The following is an 18,749-nucleotide window of genomic DNA, read 5'->3' as shown; positions in this document are numbered from 1 at the left end:
AGTTAAAATTTGTTTGCTTTACATTGATTTATTTTTGGTTCTGATGTTTGTCAAGTTAGCAAGAGTTACTGAGGAAAAGAAAATTAAAGCAAATTATCGACTGTTTCTATGATAAAAAGGAATTAAATTACAAATTATTATATTACCTGACAATTCAAAGTTTACAGTCTGCTTACATTTTCACTATTTCTGGTTTTTTGACATTGTAAGATGTATTGAATGTTTTATAAGCCCTTAAAATAATTGCAATAAATTTTAGGGAATTAGCTGTTACTGATTATAAAATGAAAATTCAAACCCATGTTGGTATGATAGATGAAGTAACAGTGCATTTGTTCTCTGTAAAGACTGAATACTCTTTTTGCCTCAGTGCTTTAAACAATTAGTTAACTTACTATGCATAAACACAATTTTATTTCATTGGCTACAATTTTATTTTAAAATGACAATATAGCTTTTTGAGGGCTTGTAATTATAAAATTGACTCTTCAAACATTTTTGTTTTGTATTAATAGTCTCAGTTCACCCTTTAATGCCCTGACAGTTCTGTGAACAGACGGCCAGAAAAGCAGGTCATCCAACTGTCTCTCATTTTGAACTGTCTGTCTGAACTAGATAATTTGTGGATCAGAGGTCAGCAACTTTAAATTCCTTGGTGTTACCTTTTCAGGGGACTTGTTGTGGGTCCAGCATGAAAGTGCAGTTACAAAGAAAGCATGACAGCACCTTTATTTCCTTAGAAGTTTGTGAAGATTTAGTCATAGTCTTACTTTATTGATCCCATGGGAAATTGGGTTTCGTTACAGTTGCATCAACCAAGAATAGAGTGTAAATATAGCAAAATAAAACCATAAATAATTAAATAATGATATGTAAATTATGCCAGATGAAAATAAGTTCAGGACCAGCCTATTGGCTCAGGGTGTCTGACCCTCCAAGGGAGGAGTTGTAAAGTTTGATGGCCACAGGCAGGAATGACTTCCTATGACGCTCAGTCTTGCATCTCTGTGGAATGAGTCTCTGGCTGAATGTACTCCTGTGCCCGACCAGTACATTATGTAGTGGATGGGAGACATTGTCCAAGATGGCATGCAACTTGGACAGCATCCTCTTTTCAGACACCACCGTCAGAGTCCAGTGTGACATCTAAAACATTGACAATCTTCTACAGATGTGTGGTGGACGGTATGTTAACTGATTGCATCACAACCTGGAATGGAAACACCAATGTCCTTGAACAGAAAATACTACAAAAAGTAGTGGATACAGTCTAGGTCATCGCGTGTAATGCCCTACCCACCAATGAACGTATCTACAGTGGAGCGCTGTTGTAGGAAAGTGGCATTCATCACCCTGTCATGCAGGCCATGCTCTGTTCTCACTGCACCCATCATGAAGAAGGTTCAGGAGTCTCAGGACACACACCACCAGGTTCAGGAAGAGTTTTTATCCCACAATCATCAGCCTGTTCAGCAGAGGGGATAACTTCACTTGCCCCATCACTAAACTGTTCACTAAACTGTTCTGACAACTTTCAGGGACTCTTCATTCTCGGGTTCTCTATTTATTACTTACTTATTTATTATTATTATCATTATTTTTTCTTGTGTATTTTCAGTTTGTCAGCTTTTGCACATTGGCTGTTTTTCCGCCTTGTTGAGTGTGGTCTTTTCATTGATTCTGTGTTGTATATGCTAACATATATGTACTTTGATAATAAATTTACGTTGGTCTTTGAGAAGACAATCTGCAGATCTCAGTAGCTACCCATTAGGAGGCATTGAAGGGAATCCCAGCGTACTTATCTGTAAATATTACTTGCTTTGAGAAACATTTTCCATCCATTCCTGCCATTTTAGAAAAGTGGGGACAAAATCAGTAACGTAAAGGGGGAGATTCGTGACAATTCACACTCGTTTGTCGTTTGTGCTTTCCTTTCTGGAACCTGCAATATGTTGTGTTTTTTTTTGGCTTCTCCTGTGCCGTGTATTGAAATGATTGACAGCTTCGAGTTTACCCTGAATAAAGAGTGGAAAAATCTGTCCTTGAGCAAATTATCCTTTGAGTTTTGAATCAAATGGGTATATAAGTGGCTTTTGTTCTTTATTCTTGTAGAAGGTACTCCAGCAAAGTCCATTTTCCCTTTTAAGTTGATTCTATAGCTTGACAATGATCTTTAATCATTTATTTATTGAAATTTCACCATCTCCTCCTCTAAAAACACCAAGAAATATTCAACAAAACACCGAAAGGAAATTGGTTTCACGCTGGTCAGAGATTACACTGGATGCCCACAATTTTGTAAGAGGAATACCATTGGGGAGCTGTAATAATGCCATTTTATGCATGTGTAAGCATGGCATTTTAATTTGTTTGGTGAACAAATTGTATTAACATGGCATCTTTATATGTAGCTTTTGATAATAGTGCTAGCCAAAATTGGATCAAACCACATGACTTAAAAGGATGAGGGTCAGTTTTAAGTAACATCTTAAAGGAATGAAAGCAAGAAGTTAAAAAGCTGAGCGTGAGATTTCCAAAAGTTAGGAAAGTGTGATTGTTTTCTAAGGAACAGACAGCTTATTGTTTTTTTTGTGCAAACTCAGGATTAATGAAAAATATTAACTGAACATTTGAAGTATTGGAGGTCTATGTTCTTCCATCGTGAATTGTTTACAGGTGCAAAACTAATCAAAACAGCAATGGAATTTTGGCCTTGTTCCAGAGAGCTCAATTATAAGTTTGAGTTGTTACAATGTTAACCCCCTTGTGGCCATATCAGGAGTATTGAGGGCAGATTTAGACATCACACTTAGAGATTTGTCCTGGATAGATGCAGTGCAGATCTAACAGAAAGGAACTTGGATTCAGAGGGTTGACGTGAGGACATATGTGAAGTCTGCTTCAGTTCTCACTGCTAGGTTATGAGTTGATTTGATCAAAGTAAGATTTTGAAGGACGTAGGAAATGGAAGTAAACCATTTGAGATTTATTGCCTTTCAATCCCAATCATTTTATCAATATTTTTTTAAGGATACCTACAACCTCCCAATTCAAATTTAAAGCCAGATCTTAAAGGAACCAAGTGAGGAAAAGTACTTGTCCAGTTGAGTAGTTTTATGGAAGTTTTAAGTATTCTTCAGCAAGTTGTAGTTTATGCAAAGCTACCCGTGAAACAAATACCAAGCAATATGAGATAAAGGTAAGTGTAAAGAGTTAGATCATGATATAGCCAGGAGCAGAAAAGGCTGGTGGTTTTTGGCTTATTAGTATACCAGTATTGATGATAATTCTGAGGGTTGCCACCAGTGAACTTGTACTGGAGGATGAAAAATAATCATCGGAGATTCTCGTCAGTTTTTTTTTGTTATAGTTTAATTTATTTAGTGTGACTTTGAATTTTCCACTGGTTATCTCTTGGGTTGGGCTTTTCAGAGTTTGTATTCACATCTAACAGTGTTGTAAAGGTGTTTTGTTTTAAATCCCTTGGGAACGTATAGTTCATAGAATCTTCTAAAGCCGTTAAAATTTAGTTTGGAAGGTCAGTATTGTACTAAAACCATCAGCTTTAACTTTTGACAACCATTTCCATTAACTTTAAAAAAAAACTGAACTTACAGTGCTAACGTTTGCCACTTTTTCAATTAGTCTGTTAGATTTTACACTGATATTTTCTGCAGGTCCAGGCCCACCCAAAAACAGGGCCCAGACCTTGGATCTTTGGAACTTTCAGCTCCTGTGGATGAAGACTTCATATCATTGGAAATGAAACGAACAAGGTTTGTTTGGATTTGCATAATGTGAAACATAGAACTGTAATTATTGGACCTGTTATTGAACATGTAATTAATCTGAATTATGTTTATATTTATAGCCCGTGAAGCTCAGATTCTGTAACCAACAGATACATTGAGAAGAGTGAGGAAGATTTGTTTGGATTTTATTATGCATTAGGAATTGTAGGGCACTTAATTCAGGCTTGAAGCCTGAATTTCCTTTTACCTGCAATATTCTTTCACTCTCATCCCTCTTTGCTTTATTATCTAGTACCCTGCTTTTAAAAATACTCACCCACCCTCTGACGAAAAGACCCAGGCATTACACAAAAATTTCTTCATCTGACTTTAATGGGTCATACCTTATTTTTAAACAATGATTGTTAGTTTTGACACTAAAAGGAAACATTCCCTCTACATTCATTGTGTCAAAAGATCTTTTATGATGCACTTTGAAGTGAATACAAAACTAGGCCATCCAATTTTTCCTTGAGAACAATCCATGCATTCCTGGTAGTAGATTTATAAACCTGAACTGCATTAACATCTTCCTTAGAGAAGGAAACTATAGTTCCTGATAAGTCCACACTTTACAGAAGTCCAGATGTGGTCTCTCTAATGTCCTGAGAAAAGAAATGTAATTTCCTTCAACTTCAGTTCCCCAGGCTGTGATAACATTGTTAGCTTTCCTAACTACCTGTTGACCTGCATATGAGTCAATTGTCTTGCCTGGCTATTAAAATGGAAACATTATTTAGCTACTGGTTGGTATAGTACAATATATTTATGAAATGCTGGTTTATTTTTGAAGTTGTAAGGTATATCTGATTAGTTCCATGGTTTCACATTCTTTAGTACTTTTCTTATTTTCAATACAATCCAGCCTTTGACATGAAACACTGTACATTACCATAAACAACACGGTCCAATTGTCACACATTATTGTTACATCTTCAGTATCTTGGTTCCATGTTTTTGAACTTGATGCAGCACCCTCAAAATGCTGGAGGAACTCAGCAGGTCAGGGCAGTATCTATGGAAATGAATAAACACTTGATGTTTCGGTGGATTCCGTCCTTCAGGATTGGCAAGGAAGAGAGACGACATCAGAATAAGAAGGTGGGGGAGGAGGGGAAGAGGGATAGCTAGAAAGTGATAGGTGAAGCCAGGTGGGTAGAAAAGATGGAGAGGAAGGAATCTGATAGAAGAGGAGAGTGGACCATAGAAGAAGGTGTATGTGTATGATTGGAGGAAAAAGGGAGGAGTAGGCAAGGAAGGTAAATTAAGGTTGGGATAATGAGAAGTGGAGAAAAAAGATGAGAGCAGAATCGCCTAATGCTTTTATGAACCAAATGTCACTCAGTCCAAGAAGTGATATGATTCAACTTGCATTTCCCTTTATAACTCCATGGAATTCCAGAAGAAGACATTGTACTTCATCTGTACTGATTTTCAATTATCTCCAACTTCAGCATCATGCTTTGCATTTTTTTGCCAGTTGTTTCTAGGGCTTATTTAAACATTGTGGGCCGAAGGGTCTGTAAGGTGCTGTACTATTCTATGGTCTATGTTAAATTAAAGGTTGTGATTAAAGTCTCTTGAAAGACTTGATCATGAAATTCTTAAATTTGTGCTAGTGCAGTGGAGGAATGCTTCATTCATAGTCAATAGCATTGTCTTTATGATGAGGTGTAAAACCCCAATTATGACTGCACCATCAAACAAGCCTAAACAGTCCCAAACAACTACTTTGGGAAGTGGAGGGCATTTATCCCTGATGCCCTGGACAGTCTGAAGACAACATGTCTTAAAAAGACAGCATCTGATCATTATCACATTACTCTTTGTGGGACCTAGATATCTGAAATTAGATGTCATTGTTGTTATATTATAAATGTAGTCATGGAACAATACAACACATAAACACGGCCCTTCAGCCCATCCTGTCCATGCCAAGCTGTTATTCTGCCTGGACCCATTGATCCATACTTGGACCATAACGCTTACTATCCCTACCATCCATGTACTTACCCAAACTTCTCTAAATGTAGCAATTGAACCCACAGCCATCACTTCCACTGGCAGCTCGATCCACTCTCACATCACCCTCTGAGTGAAGTAGTTCCCCTTAAACATTTCTCTTTCACCATTAACCTATGACCTCTACTTCAAGTCTTACCAAAACACAGTGGAAAAAGCCTGCTTGCATCTACCTTATCTAGACCTCTCATAATTTACTATCCCTCTATTAAATTTCCCCTCATTCTTCTCCGTTCCTGACCAATTCATTCTTTCCCGAAAACTCAGGTCCACAAATTCTGACAACATCCCTGTAAATGTTGTCTGTAATCATTGGTTCTAATTTTGAACTTAGTGAATTTTTCTAGTGTTATCAACCCATTTCTAACTTAAGAATTTGTGTATGTAAAATATTTGACTATCTTATAATAAATTTATCTGCATATCTAATCCCTTTTTATCATTTCTAAGTATTTATGGAGCAATTTAATATAACAAATTGCCCTTTGGCATAGCAAGTCAGCAACTACCTATTAAGACTAATCAAAAATCAGTCCCATGTTTATATCCCCTCATGTTCTTCCCAGGTCATCCCACTCGCTTCCTTTTGTTTGTAGCAGAGCCTCGGCCCCACTTTTCAAGTGGTTGTCTTGGAAGGGAGATTCTGTGAGTGCTCCCCCATGTCCTTCTCACAGCGCAGTCTTTTTTTTAATGAGGCTGAGTTGCGAGCTCGACACTCAACCTGGCACGGATGGAAAGCGCGCCTGGGAGCAGCCCGACTGGTTTCGATCTCGGGAACCATCGCTCCGGAGTCTGGTGCTGATGTCACTGCGCCAGCAGCCGGACAACTCACTTCCTTACTAGAGACAATTTATCCTAGTTGATTAATCTACCAGTTAACATTTCTTTTAGAATGTGAGGAAATAAGAGCACTTGGAGAAAATAATTTCTGTTTTTCCTCTGCTTTAAAGTTTCTTTACTTTCAATAGGCACCCTTCAGATCTGTTCAAGCATTTTGGAACTCTCTCTCCAGTACACTTGCCTCACTTGTAATCTGTTTTCACTCACGGTCATGCTTTTGAGAAGAACAAAAAGATGACAGCAGTAAAGGTAGGACCGATTAGAGATAAAGGTGGGAAGATGTGCCTGGAGGCTGTGGAAGTGAGCAAGGTTCTCAATGAATGCTTCTGGTATTCACCAATGAGAGGGAACTTGATGACGGTGAGGACAATATAAGTGGGGTTAATGTTCTAGAGCATGTCGATATTAAGGGAGAGGAGTTGTTGGAGTTGTTAAAATACATTAGGACAGATGAGTCCCCGGGGCCTGACGGAATATTCCCCAGGCTGCTCCACGAGGCGAGGGAAGAGATTATTGAGCCTCTGGCTAGGATCTTTATGTCCTCGTTGTCTACGGGAATGGTACCGGAGGATTGGAGGGAGGCGAATGTTGCCCGCTTGTTCAAAAAAGGTAGTAGGGATAGTCCGGGTAATTATAGACCAGTGAGCCTTACGTCTGTGGTGGGAAAGCTGTTGGAAAAGATTCTTAGAGATAGGATCTGTGGGCATTTAGAGAATCATGGTCTGATCAGGGACAGTCAGCATGACTTTGTGAAGGGCAGATCGTGTCTAACAAGTCTGATAGAGTTCTTTGAGGAGGTGACCAGGATGATGGTAGTGCAGTGGATGTGATCTACATGGATTTTAGTAAGGAATTTGACAAGGTTCCATATGGTAAGCTTATTCAGGAAGTCAGAAGGGATGGGATCCAGGGAAGTTTGGTCAGGTGGATTCAGAATTGGCTTGCCTGCAGAAAGCAGAGGGTCATGGTGGAGGGAGTACATTCGGATTGGAGGGTTGTGACTAGTGGTGTCCCACAAGGATTGGTTCTGGGACCTCTACCTTTTGTGATTTTTATTAACGACCTGGATGTGGGGGTAGAAGGGTGGGTTGGCAAGTTTGCAGGCGACACAAAGGTTGGTGGTGTTGTGAATAGCGTAGAGGATTGTTGAAGATTGCAGAGAGACATTGATAGGATGCAGGAGTGGGCTGAGACGTGGCAGATGGAGTTCAATCCAGAGAAGTGTGAGGTGGTACACTTTGGAAGGACAAACTCCAAGGCAGAGTACAAAGTAAATGGCAGGATACTTGGTAGTGTGGAGGAGCAGAGGGATCTGGGGGTACATGTCCACAGATCCCTGAAAGTTGCCTCACAGGTAGATAAGGTAGTTAAGAAAGCTTATGGGGTGTTAGCTTTCATAAGTTGAGGGATAGAGTTTAAGAGTCTCGAGGTAATGGTGCAGCTCTATAAAACTCTGGTTAGGCCACGCTTGGAGTACTGTGTCCAGTTCTGGTCGCCTCACTATAGGAAGGATGTGGAAGCATTGGAAAAGGGTACAGAGGAGATTTACCAGGATGCTGCCTGGTTTAGAGAGTATGCATTATGATGAGAGATTAAGGGAGCTAAGGCTTTACTCTTTAGAGAGAAGGAGGATGAGAGGAGACATGATAGAGGTATACAAGATATTAAGAGGAATAGATAGAGTGGACAGCCAGCACCTCTTCCCCAGGGCACCACTGCTCAATACAAGAGGACATGGCTTAAAGGTAAGGGGTGGGAAGTTCACGGGGGATATTAGAGGAAGGTTTTTTTACTCAGAGAGTGGTTGGTTGCATGGAATGCACTGCCTGAGTCAATGGTGGAGGCAGATATACTAGTGAAATTTAAGAGACTACTAGACAGGTATATGGAGGAGTTTAAGGTGGGCGGGGGTTATATGGGAGGCAGGGTTTAACGGTTGGCACAACATTGTGGACGGAAGGGCCTGTACTATTCTACGTTCTTATTGACTCACCAGATTCTCTAACTGCCCTCCTGTTTTAGGGATACTTTGCAATAGCCAATTAACTTACCAAACAACATATCTTCGGGATATGAGAGAAACCTACATACTGCAAGAACTGTGTGTAATTACGTAGAGAATATGAAAACTCGATATGGACAGCACCAGAGATCAGGATTGAACCTGGATCACTTGAATTGAAAGGCAACAGCACTACCAAATATCTAAATTAATTGATATTTATTGCTTCAAAAATACTTTAAAAGATATTAGATCCATTGAAAGCATATTCCACAAACCTATTTTTCCCCATCTGTATTTATTTTATGGTGTCTGGTAATTATGGTTGTGCTGTTGATAAAAGGGAGAATATTTACAGTCATTGGCACACAACAAAACAAAACTTCATTCTTGTTTATTAAGCTGTGTATGTTATCTAAGCAAAGAGGTGCTCTCCCTTTGGTGTAGTTCAGTGATTAAAAAAGAATCAAATGGAAGCTCAGCATGTATGTAAGGGAAGAAGTTGCATTACCTCAGGGAAATATGGTGAGGTTAATGGGACTAATGTGACTGGTCCATGCCAGCTTGCATGTGAGCAAACAGCCATATCATGTTATAAGGTTAAGGTAATAGAAAGGTAACTCGACCTGTTTCCTGAGGTTTCTGAATTAAGGACATGTAAGGACATCTTACTCGTGAGATTTCTGAAATGAAATGACAATTTTGTATTATGGCATTGTTTATCAAAAGTATAGCCTCCTTTAACAAAGCTCTGGCACTTTCCATCCCTCTTTTCTTTGATGTACTTCATTAGGTGCTGGAGTAGACATACAGATGGACAATGGAGGAGTTGTCATTTCCAGTCAATGGTCAGTTCTGATAAAGGGTCATTGACAGTAGATGTGTTGCTTAAAACTAGAAAATGCTGGGGACATCATTTCAGATTTCCAGCATCTGTAGATTTTTTTCCTTTTATAATATCTTAATTGTTGACTCTTAGGTTCATTGGGTTTATGAAAAAAATATGTAAATTTTCTGTATGCCCAGATACAATGTAATTTTCTAATTTTAGTCTATTGTGATTAAGTAGTGTGAAATTAGCCTTATTCACAAAAGCTATTTAAGCACAACGATTTTGAGTAGTTGTAAATGCCTATAAAACAAATATTGGAGTGACTAAAGTACTAAAATGGTAACTCAGTTTAGTTATTTATAGATTGATACCCAACGATAAAACTTGCACACATGAATTTCTGTGATCATTAAATATTAAATAATTCATACATCAAAATGCTACTCATTAGAACGTGATTGTAATATAAGGATAGTTTGCAATTGAAGTACTACAACTTGTCCTTATTTTTCCTCATAAATCAACTCAGTTAAACCACAGATTGCTTCAGATGCTTGCATATTTTCAGTGCAGTGCCAAAGATTACTTACAAGTGCTGTTCCTTGTTCTCTTCAGACTCAACTACTTCACTATTCTGCGACCTTCTATCCTTAAACAAGCTTATCCAAAATCTTGCAGCTCAGTTCTTGAGCTGGTATTAGTTCTTTTTACATCATCTGTGTTGAATGAGTAATATTAGCTGCAGATTCACCGGCTGCTTATCTTAATTCTCATTCTGGTGTTCAGATGCTAAGGCATCTCCACTTCCTGTATTTGTTGCTTTACTTCCCTCCTGACTGCATGACAAAGCTTTTTATTTGATTTTAAACGTTGTCTTTTTGTCTGATTGGCCCCCTGTTAGTGCTTTTGGAAATAGTTATTAATTTAAAGCTGTTTATTAATAACCTTGTTAGTGGTATTGTGCGTTGGACACAGTACCTGTTTTATTTGTCATTGTGTATATCACTTTGGGATAGCTTTGAAAATCGACTGTCAGTTTTTCCTGAATTCTCGACCATAGTATTTGGGTTATCATAGTATTAGTTTTACATAATATGAAAACTGAATGTTTTAAGACTGAACTCTTGGATCGCACTGAATATTATCTCGTAGTCCTGTTCTGCATTAATTGGAATTACTTGACTTTAATTGTTTTACAATTTAAGTGCAATACCTTAATTCTTGAAGAATGTAAATATTCACTATTCGTGTTTCAGTTTTTAAGATGAGGCTCCCTTTTCTAAACTGCTTTGGTTTGCACTGTAATAAATAAAACCATTTATTTTTTTAAATCCATTGAGCTTGTAGTGTTTGGTTTTTCCTGTCTTCCCTTTTTTTAGTTCACTTTGATTTTATGTTGCTATTCTTTTTCTCTGCCACAACACTTAAATCTGTTTTTCTTCTATCTATTCAACCATCCACTATTTTGGAAGTAGGTCCAAAGCTGAGTTAATAGCCACCATCTTGTAGCAAGTTTCTGTTGAGCACAACATTGAAGGTAAAGACATGGTCTCTAATTTTGTTTTGTCAGTGTCAAGGAAAGCCTATTATCAGAGTTGAAATCTGTCAGGTTTCTGCTTGTGCAATTATTTTTGCTTCAATTAGTTATGCCATCAGTTTTAGTTCGCAGCTGTAAGCAGGGGGCAGCCAGCAGCGCAGCTTCCAGTTACGATAACAATTTTAGCATGAAGTAATTTCATTATATTCCTGTTAGTGACGGTGATCTCTGAAAGTAAGTTGAGCTTTTTGTTATCATAATAGTTCTGTTATGCTTTGAGTATTTAGTAATCTTGCACTGAATAGTTCATGGAGAGTGGCAACTGACCTAGTGTTTATTTAAAATAACTTTCCATTTAAGATCTTATGACAATATACATTTTAATCTGCTGAATATTAAATAAATTGATAATTATGCAAAATCTTAGAGTAAGCAAGGTGCTAGTACGCAATGCATTTACATTTGTTAACTTAATTACACTTCAGGTGGAAAGGAAAATTTGAGTGTTACGTTACCTGTGCAAATGTAAAATTAGATGAGATCTGCCTTAATACTTTGGGTATGCTTTTTTTTGACAGGGCTCTTGAGAATTTTAGAGAATAGCTCCTTGGGGAAGAGCAGATCCAGTCAGTCAAACCTGGAGCCTCTCAACAGTGGAAAGCCTAGTCAGGATTTTCCATATCTAGCCCCACCATGTTAAAATGAGAAGCAAATCTCAGTGATAAAAGTGAATATATCAATAACATGCTTTATCCCTGTGTAACTCATATTTGTCAAGTTTAATCAATTTAACAATTAGTTTCAATTAAACCGTCTGCTCAATTATTGGGAAAGAGTTGAAGCATTCTTTTTTAGTTCTAAATGGCAGAGATTCTCATGGATTTAAATTGCACATCTGCATGTATCTGGCCCAAGGTTATTTTGAGAGTTTACAGTGTAAATCAAAATAATTGAAGTTCTGCAGAAACATGTTAAAGCTGGAGTAGTTTATCATTTGTAATATCATTTTAAACATAAATGAGCCATATTTTATATCCTCGGTTTTTACAAAGTCATTTGTCAAAACCTGTTCACCTAAGATCTTTCTTGGGTACATGTTTGGCACAGCATTTTGGGCCGAAGGGCCTGTATTGTGTTGTAGGTTTTCAATGCTTGTAAGATCTTTCAGGCTACTTATCATGTTCCTAGATTTAAAGACTGTAAAGTTTAACTTGAATTTTGTCATGCTGTGCCAAAATTGTACAACGTATCAAGTCTGCCAGTAACTTAACAATGCTGTGCCATAATGTCGCATGGGGGTTGCAGCAAATCAGTTGTTTTCTCTGCTCCTGCTTGACCACACACAAATCACCACACACATCCTGTACAGCAGGCCCCGCTCCACATTCACCCCCAAATTGCAAACTGCAAACTGCAGGCGGGGCTGGCTATCTGCAGCAAGGCCAGTCAGCGAATTTGCAACAGGAGGTTAGTTCTGTTTGCCTTCCACTGACCCGTCTGTATTTTAATACTTATAAAATGCGGCATGAAGGCTGCAGTTACTCCAGTGGAGTCATCTGCTAGAAATGGCTAAACTCCAGAGAGGTGAGAACGTGAGGTTAACACTGCATCCCTATCTACCACTGCAACTTCCATTAAATCCCTAACACAAAATAATCTGCAGATGCTGAGGTCAAAGCAACACTCACAACACGCTGGAGGACCTCGGCAGGTCGAGTAGCATCCGTGGAAAAGATCGGTCGACGTTTCTGACGAAGGGTTCCGGCCCGAAATGTCGACCGATTTTTCCACAGATGCTGCCCGACCTGCTGAGTTCCTCCAGCATGTTGTGAGTGTTCCATTAAATCCCTGATACTATCATATTTTGAAAAGAGTTCAATTCACTTCTCTTGGTGAGTACACACCCTTTATTGCCAAATAGAATTTGCATATATACTAGTATTTTTCAAAAGCATTTTCCTCAAAAGTTAGCTTTATTTTTACACATATATTCAAAATTGGTACTTTTTCCATGTGCGATTATATTTATTATAATTCAGCCACAGTGCTGAATTACTAATTTTCTCAAAGTATCTTATTCAAAGTTTAGAATTTTTTTCCATATACATGTGTAACATTATATTTGATATTTTGTAGTGCCTATAATCTGTTGAACCATAAATATTTACAGTGTATTAGAATAATTAATACAGCTGACCAAATAGAAACTAAGTAACTAACAGACAATGGAGGGTGGGGGCCACAGAGATAAATGAATGTCACAAATGTGCCACAAACAGAAAAAGACTGAGAACCACTGATTAGATTACTGTGAAGAGCTTGAGTTGCCTAAACCTCTTAATTGGCACATTGATGGAAAGTAACCTTGGGAAATGTAGCATGCCTAAAGAGTGTGAAATGCAATGAATAGCATTTGTAAAGGGACTTGTTCAAAAAGGATCAAAAGATTATATAATTGTTATGATAGATGTAAAGTCAACAAATATTTTGGTAATTTGTGGTAATTTTTTGAAAACAAAACCTAGTCCAACGATTACCTACAGTTTTTAAATTCCTAACATTCAGTATATTTCATTAGTTTGCTTTTGCTAAGCATCGCAATGAGTCATTAATTCATTTCCTGCTTTGATTTGTTGACTGCCAAGATTCTTTTAAACTCATGATAAATGAGCAAACTTGCTAAGTCTAAAAGGAATAATTATGGAATTAATGGAAGTCCATTGTTACCATCAAACTGGAAGAACTAAAGTTCCTTTTCTAGAAAAGTAAATTCCATTATGTACTGTCACATTTACACAATTGTGCTGGATCTCTGTTCTGAATGGAACTGCTGGCATTGAGGTAAGGGGAAAGTAAAGTTCCTGCTTTTAAGTTTGCCTTGGTTTTAGTTATTTGCAAACATGTTTAGGTATTTACAATTTGCTTCAATTAGCTTTGACAAAAAATTTAGCATAGATGCATCTACCCTTACCTATTTTTATTGAAAACAGTATCTGGTTACATTGCAACTTGTATGGCAACTGCTCTGGCTGTGACCACAACAAACTGCATTGAGTTGTGACACAGCTCAGCACATCAAGAAATCAGTCTCCCCTTTATGGACTCTATCCACATTTCTCATTGCTTCAATAAAGCAGCCAGCATAATCAAAGACTTTGCCCACCCCAGACATTTTCTTTTCTCTCTCTGTCCATTAAGCAGAAAATACAAAAGCCTGAAAGCAGAATCTGAATGGGGATTAATATCACTGGTGTATGTCATGAAATTTGTCATTTTGTAGATCGTATTAAAATAGTAATACAAGGTAATATGCTATAAATTACAATAAGAAATGTATGTTTAAAAAAAAGTAGTGCAAAAAGAGAAGGAAAGGGGGGAAAAACAGGAACTGTTCATGGGTTGATTGTCCATTCAGAAATCTGATGGCAGAAGGGAAGAAGCTATTCCTGAAATGTTGAGTGTCTCTTCAGGCTTCTGTACCTCCTTGATGGTAGAAATAAGAAGACGATGTGTTGAGTGATAGGGGTCCTTAATGATGGATGCTGCCTTTTTGAGGCATCTCATTTTGAAGGTGTCCTGGATGCTGGGGAAGCAAGTATCTCTGATGGAGCTGGCTGAGTGTACAACTTTCTGCAGCTTTTTCTGATCCTGTGCAGTAGACCCTCCATACTAGACAGTGGTGCAACCAGTTAGCATGCTCTCCATGGTACATCTGTAGAAATTTGTGAGCATCTTTGGTGACATGCCAATTCTCCTCAAACTCCTTAAGAGGTACAGCCGCTGTTGTGCCTCCTTGGTAATTGCATCAAAATGTTGGGCCCAGAATAGATTCTTAGATGTTGACACCCAGGAACTTGAAACTGCTCACCTTTTCCACTTCTGATCCCTCTGTGGATTGATGTGTGTTCCCTCGACTTCCGCTTTCTGAAGTCCACTATCAATTTTTGGTCTTACTGACGTTGAGTGCAATTTTGTTGCTGTGACACCACTCAACCAGTTGATCTCTCTTGCTCCTTTATGCCTCCTCATCAACATCTGAAATTTTGTACATACTACTGGGCTCAACCCCACTATTATAAGACTGTTGAATGGTCTCTATTACAATAAGATGTGCTCTTAACCTCACAATCTACCTCATTGCACCTTATTGTCTATCTGTCTGCATTTTCTTTGTTATTGTGGCTTTATTCTGTTATTGTTTAACTTTGCACTATTTCAGTGCACTGTAATGACTTGATCTATGTGAACACTATACAAGATAAGATTTTTGCTGTGTCTTGACACAATAGTAATTAAAATTACAACATTGCTAAAACCTAGGAATGGAGTTTTGTCTGGGGTTTTCAAGGATGTGTTAAGCATGGAGCTTTCTCACTACCATTAGACTTGCTGCCATCTTGCACATTGGTATCATCTAGAATACCATGGATCGGGAAGATATATTCTGATCAGTTCAGTATTGACATGGGGAGACCCTGGTTGCTGGTGTCAGGTATAATCTTGTCAAACATTGACATCATGAGCCTTTTGTGATCTATTTATGAATAATTTGAGGATATATTTCAAACCAGATCAAAATATTGCATTTTTAAGAGTGCAAAATTTTTTATGAAACGCATTTCTACCATTATTCATGCAGACTAGCTTCTTCAGCCTTTTCTTGACCATTGTTCTCTCAAGGCGAGAGTAAAGTATGTGTGCATTTTTTCTGACCTGCATGAAAATATTTTGTCTACCTTCCATTTTCTAGACTGCAGTGGGAAGTCAATAGTTCCAGACCTATAATTATTTTTGGAAGTGTGAAGAATGTTCCGTGTGTTTTAATTCCTGATATGTGCATGAGGATTCAGCATAATGCTATTGCCATTGCTTTAATTAATGTTTGCATTATGATTGTTGAACCGGAATATTTGGTTTAACAGTTCACATGCCTGGCCATTCATTACAGGAAGGAGGTGGAGTCAAATACCTTATAAATTATTAGGGAAAAGCAACTAAGGGAAGTGCCAGTGACAGGGAGTATAGTGTAAAAAGGTATTTGGAAACTAAAAAAATAAATTTCTATTAAATGTGAATTTAAAATAGGCCTGTATATTTTCTATAATAAAACGCAAGCAGTACTATGCTTCTGAGCAAACTGTCTCAATGTGAGTAACTGAGACAACCCTATGGAAAAATTGAGACTGGGAGGTATTTTAGGTCATAACACACTCTCAGTGAGTGTGGAGAGAGACAAAAGATGATCGCCTTCACCTTCACATTAAAAGTCAGTAGTTCTACTTTGGAGCAGACAACTTTCACCTATGTACTATGTAGAAATTCAGGGCTTGCCCATACAGAGGTTGAAGTCAACTTTCTGCTTGGCTGATCCTTGATCCTGAGAAAATTACTTTCTCTAACCAGGGAGCACAGACTTTAATAGATTTGATTTTGGACAAGAGCTTACATGGTGCTTTCATTATTTTTACTATGTTAGTTAATTTTGAGAGTGCAGGGTTTGTATGTTCCTGTCAGGATTAAAGGAAAATTGAATAGGAATAAGAAACTTTGGTTCTCAAGGGATATTGCAACTCTGATAAAGAAGAAGAGGGAGTTGTATGAAATGTATAGGAAACAGGGAGTAAATCAGGTGCTTGATGAGTATAAGAAGTGCAAGAAAATACTTAAGAAAGTAATCAGGAGGGCTAAAAGAAGACATGAGGTTGCCTTGGCAGTCAAAGTGAAGGATAATCCAAAGAGCTTTTACAGGTATATTAAGAGCAAAAGGATTGTAAGGGATAAAATTGGTCCTCTTGAAGATCAGAGTGGTCGGCTATGTGTGGAACCAAAGGAAATGGGGGAGATCTTAAATAGGTTTTTTGCGTCTGTATTTACTAAGGAAACTGGCATGAAGTCTATGGAATTGAGGGAATCAAGTAGTGAGATCATGGAAACTGTACAGATTGAAAAGGAGGAGGTGCTTGCTGTCTTGAGGAAAATAAAGTGGATAAATCCCCGGGACCTGACAGAGTGTTCCCTCGGACCTTGAAGGAGACTAGTGTTGAAATTGCGGGGGCCCTGGCAGAAATATTTAAAATGTCGCTGTCTACGGGTGAAGTGCCGGAGGATTGGAGAGTGGCTCATGTTGTTCCATTGTTTAAAAAAGGATCGAAAAGTAATCCGGGAAATTATAGGTCGGTGAGTTATTGGAGGGAGTACTAAGAGACAGAATCTACAAGCATTTGGACAGACAGGGTCTTATTAGGGAGAGTCAACATGGCTTTGTGCGTGGTAGGTCATGTTTGACCAATCTATTGGAGTTTTTCGAGGAGGTTACCAGGAAAGTGGATGAAGGGAACGCAGTGGATATTGTCTACATGGATTTCAGTAAGGCCTTTGACAAGGTCCCGCATGGGAGGTTAGTTAGGAAAATTCAGTCGCTAGGTATACATGGAGAAGTGGTAAATTGGATTAGATATTGGCTTGATGGAAGAAGCCAAAGAGTGGTGGTAGAGAATTGCTTCTCTGAGTGGAGGCCTGTGACTAGTGGTGTGCCACAGGGATCAGTGCTGGGTCCATTGTTATTTGTCATCTATATCAATGATCTGGATGATAATGTGGTAAATTGGATCAGCAAGTTTGCTGATGATACAAAGATTGGAGGTGTAGTAGACAGTGAGGAAGGTTTTCGGAGCCTGCAGAGGGACTTGGACCAGCTGGAAAAATGGGCTGAAAAATGGCAGATGGAGTTTAATACAGACAAGTGTGAGGTATTGCACGTTAGAAGGACAAACCAAGGTAGAACATACAGGGTTAGTGGTAAGGCACTGAGGAGTGCAGTAGAACAGAGGGATCTGGGAATACAGATACAAAATTTCCTAAAAGTGGCGTCACAAGTAGATAGGGTCGTAAAGAGAGCTTTTGGTACGTTGGCCTTTATTAATCAAAGTATTGAGTATAAGAGCTGGAATGTTATGATGAGGTTGCATAAGGCATTGGTGAGGCCGAATCTGGAGTATTGTGTTCAGTTTTGGTCACCAAATTACAGGAAGGATGTAAATAAGGTTGAAAGAGTGCAGAGAAGGTTTACAAGGATGTTGCCAGGACTTGAGAAACTCAGTTACAGAGAAAGGTTGAATAGGTTAGGACTTTATTCCCTGGAGCGTAGAAGAATGAGGAGAGATTTGATAGAGGTATATAAAATTATGATGGGTATAGATAGAGTGAATGCAAGCAGACTTTTTCCCCTGAGGCAAGGGGAGAAAAAAACCAGAGGACGGGTTAAGGGTGAGGGGGGAAAAGTTTAAAGGGAACATTAGGCAGGGCTTCTTCGCACAGAGTGGTGGGAGTATGGAATGAGCTGCCAGACGAGGTGGTAAATGTGGGTTATTTTTTAACATTTAAGAATAAATTGGACAGATACATGGATGGGAGGTGTATGGAGGGATATGGTCCATGTGCAGGTCAGTGGGACTTGGCAGAAAATGGTTTGGCACAGCCAAGCAAGTCCAAAAGGCCTGTTTCTGTGCTGTAGTTTCTATGGTTTCTATGTATTTGGTTTAAATTTTCTCAATGTCTTGGAAGTATTGAAACATTTATATTTTTAATATTTTGATATAGGTGACTATTTTTGAACAATTTTGAACATCAGGAACATTTCCTATTTAGTCCTTTGATACCTTTGACTGCTGATATGCCGTGGGGTAATGCTTTAACTTGGTATTCCCTTTTATTGTGAATTTG

General features: G+C 38.4%; 1 protein-coding gene across 6 annotated transcripts in view; it reads left to right on the top strand.

Moving 5' to 3' along the window:
- map2k4a (mitogen-activated protein kinase kinase 4a) overlaps positions 1-18,749 on the top strand; it is a 143,715-nt gene that overhangs the window by 64,746 nt on the left and 60,220 nt on the right. For 5 of the 6 annotated variants that reach the window (XM_072241886.1, XM_072241885.1, XM_072241889.1 and 2 more), the window contains one exon: positions 3,681-3,779. The exons of the other annotated variant lie outside the window; for it this stretch is intronic. In XM_072241886.1, the coding sequence (XP_072097987.1) occupies positions 3,681-3,779 (99 nt within the window). The remainder of the gene's footprint in view (positions 1-3,680; positions 3,780-18,749) is intronic. 6 annotated transcript variants of the gene reach the window in all.

Source organism: Mobula birostris, chromosome 24 (assembly GCF_030028105.1).
Source record: "Mobula birostris isolate sMobBir1 chromosome 24, sMobBir1.hap1, whole genome shotgun sequence".
Taxonomy (NCBI): domain Eukaryota; kingdom Metazoa; phylum Chordata; class Chondrichthyes; order Myliobatiformes; family Myliobatidae; genus Mobula; species Mobula birostris.
The sequence above is the reverse complement of the archived record's forward strand: the minus strand, read 5'-3'. Positions and strand labels throughout refer to the sequence as shown.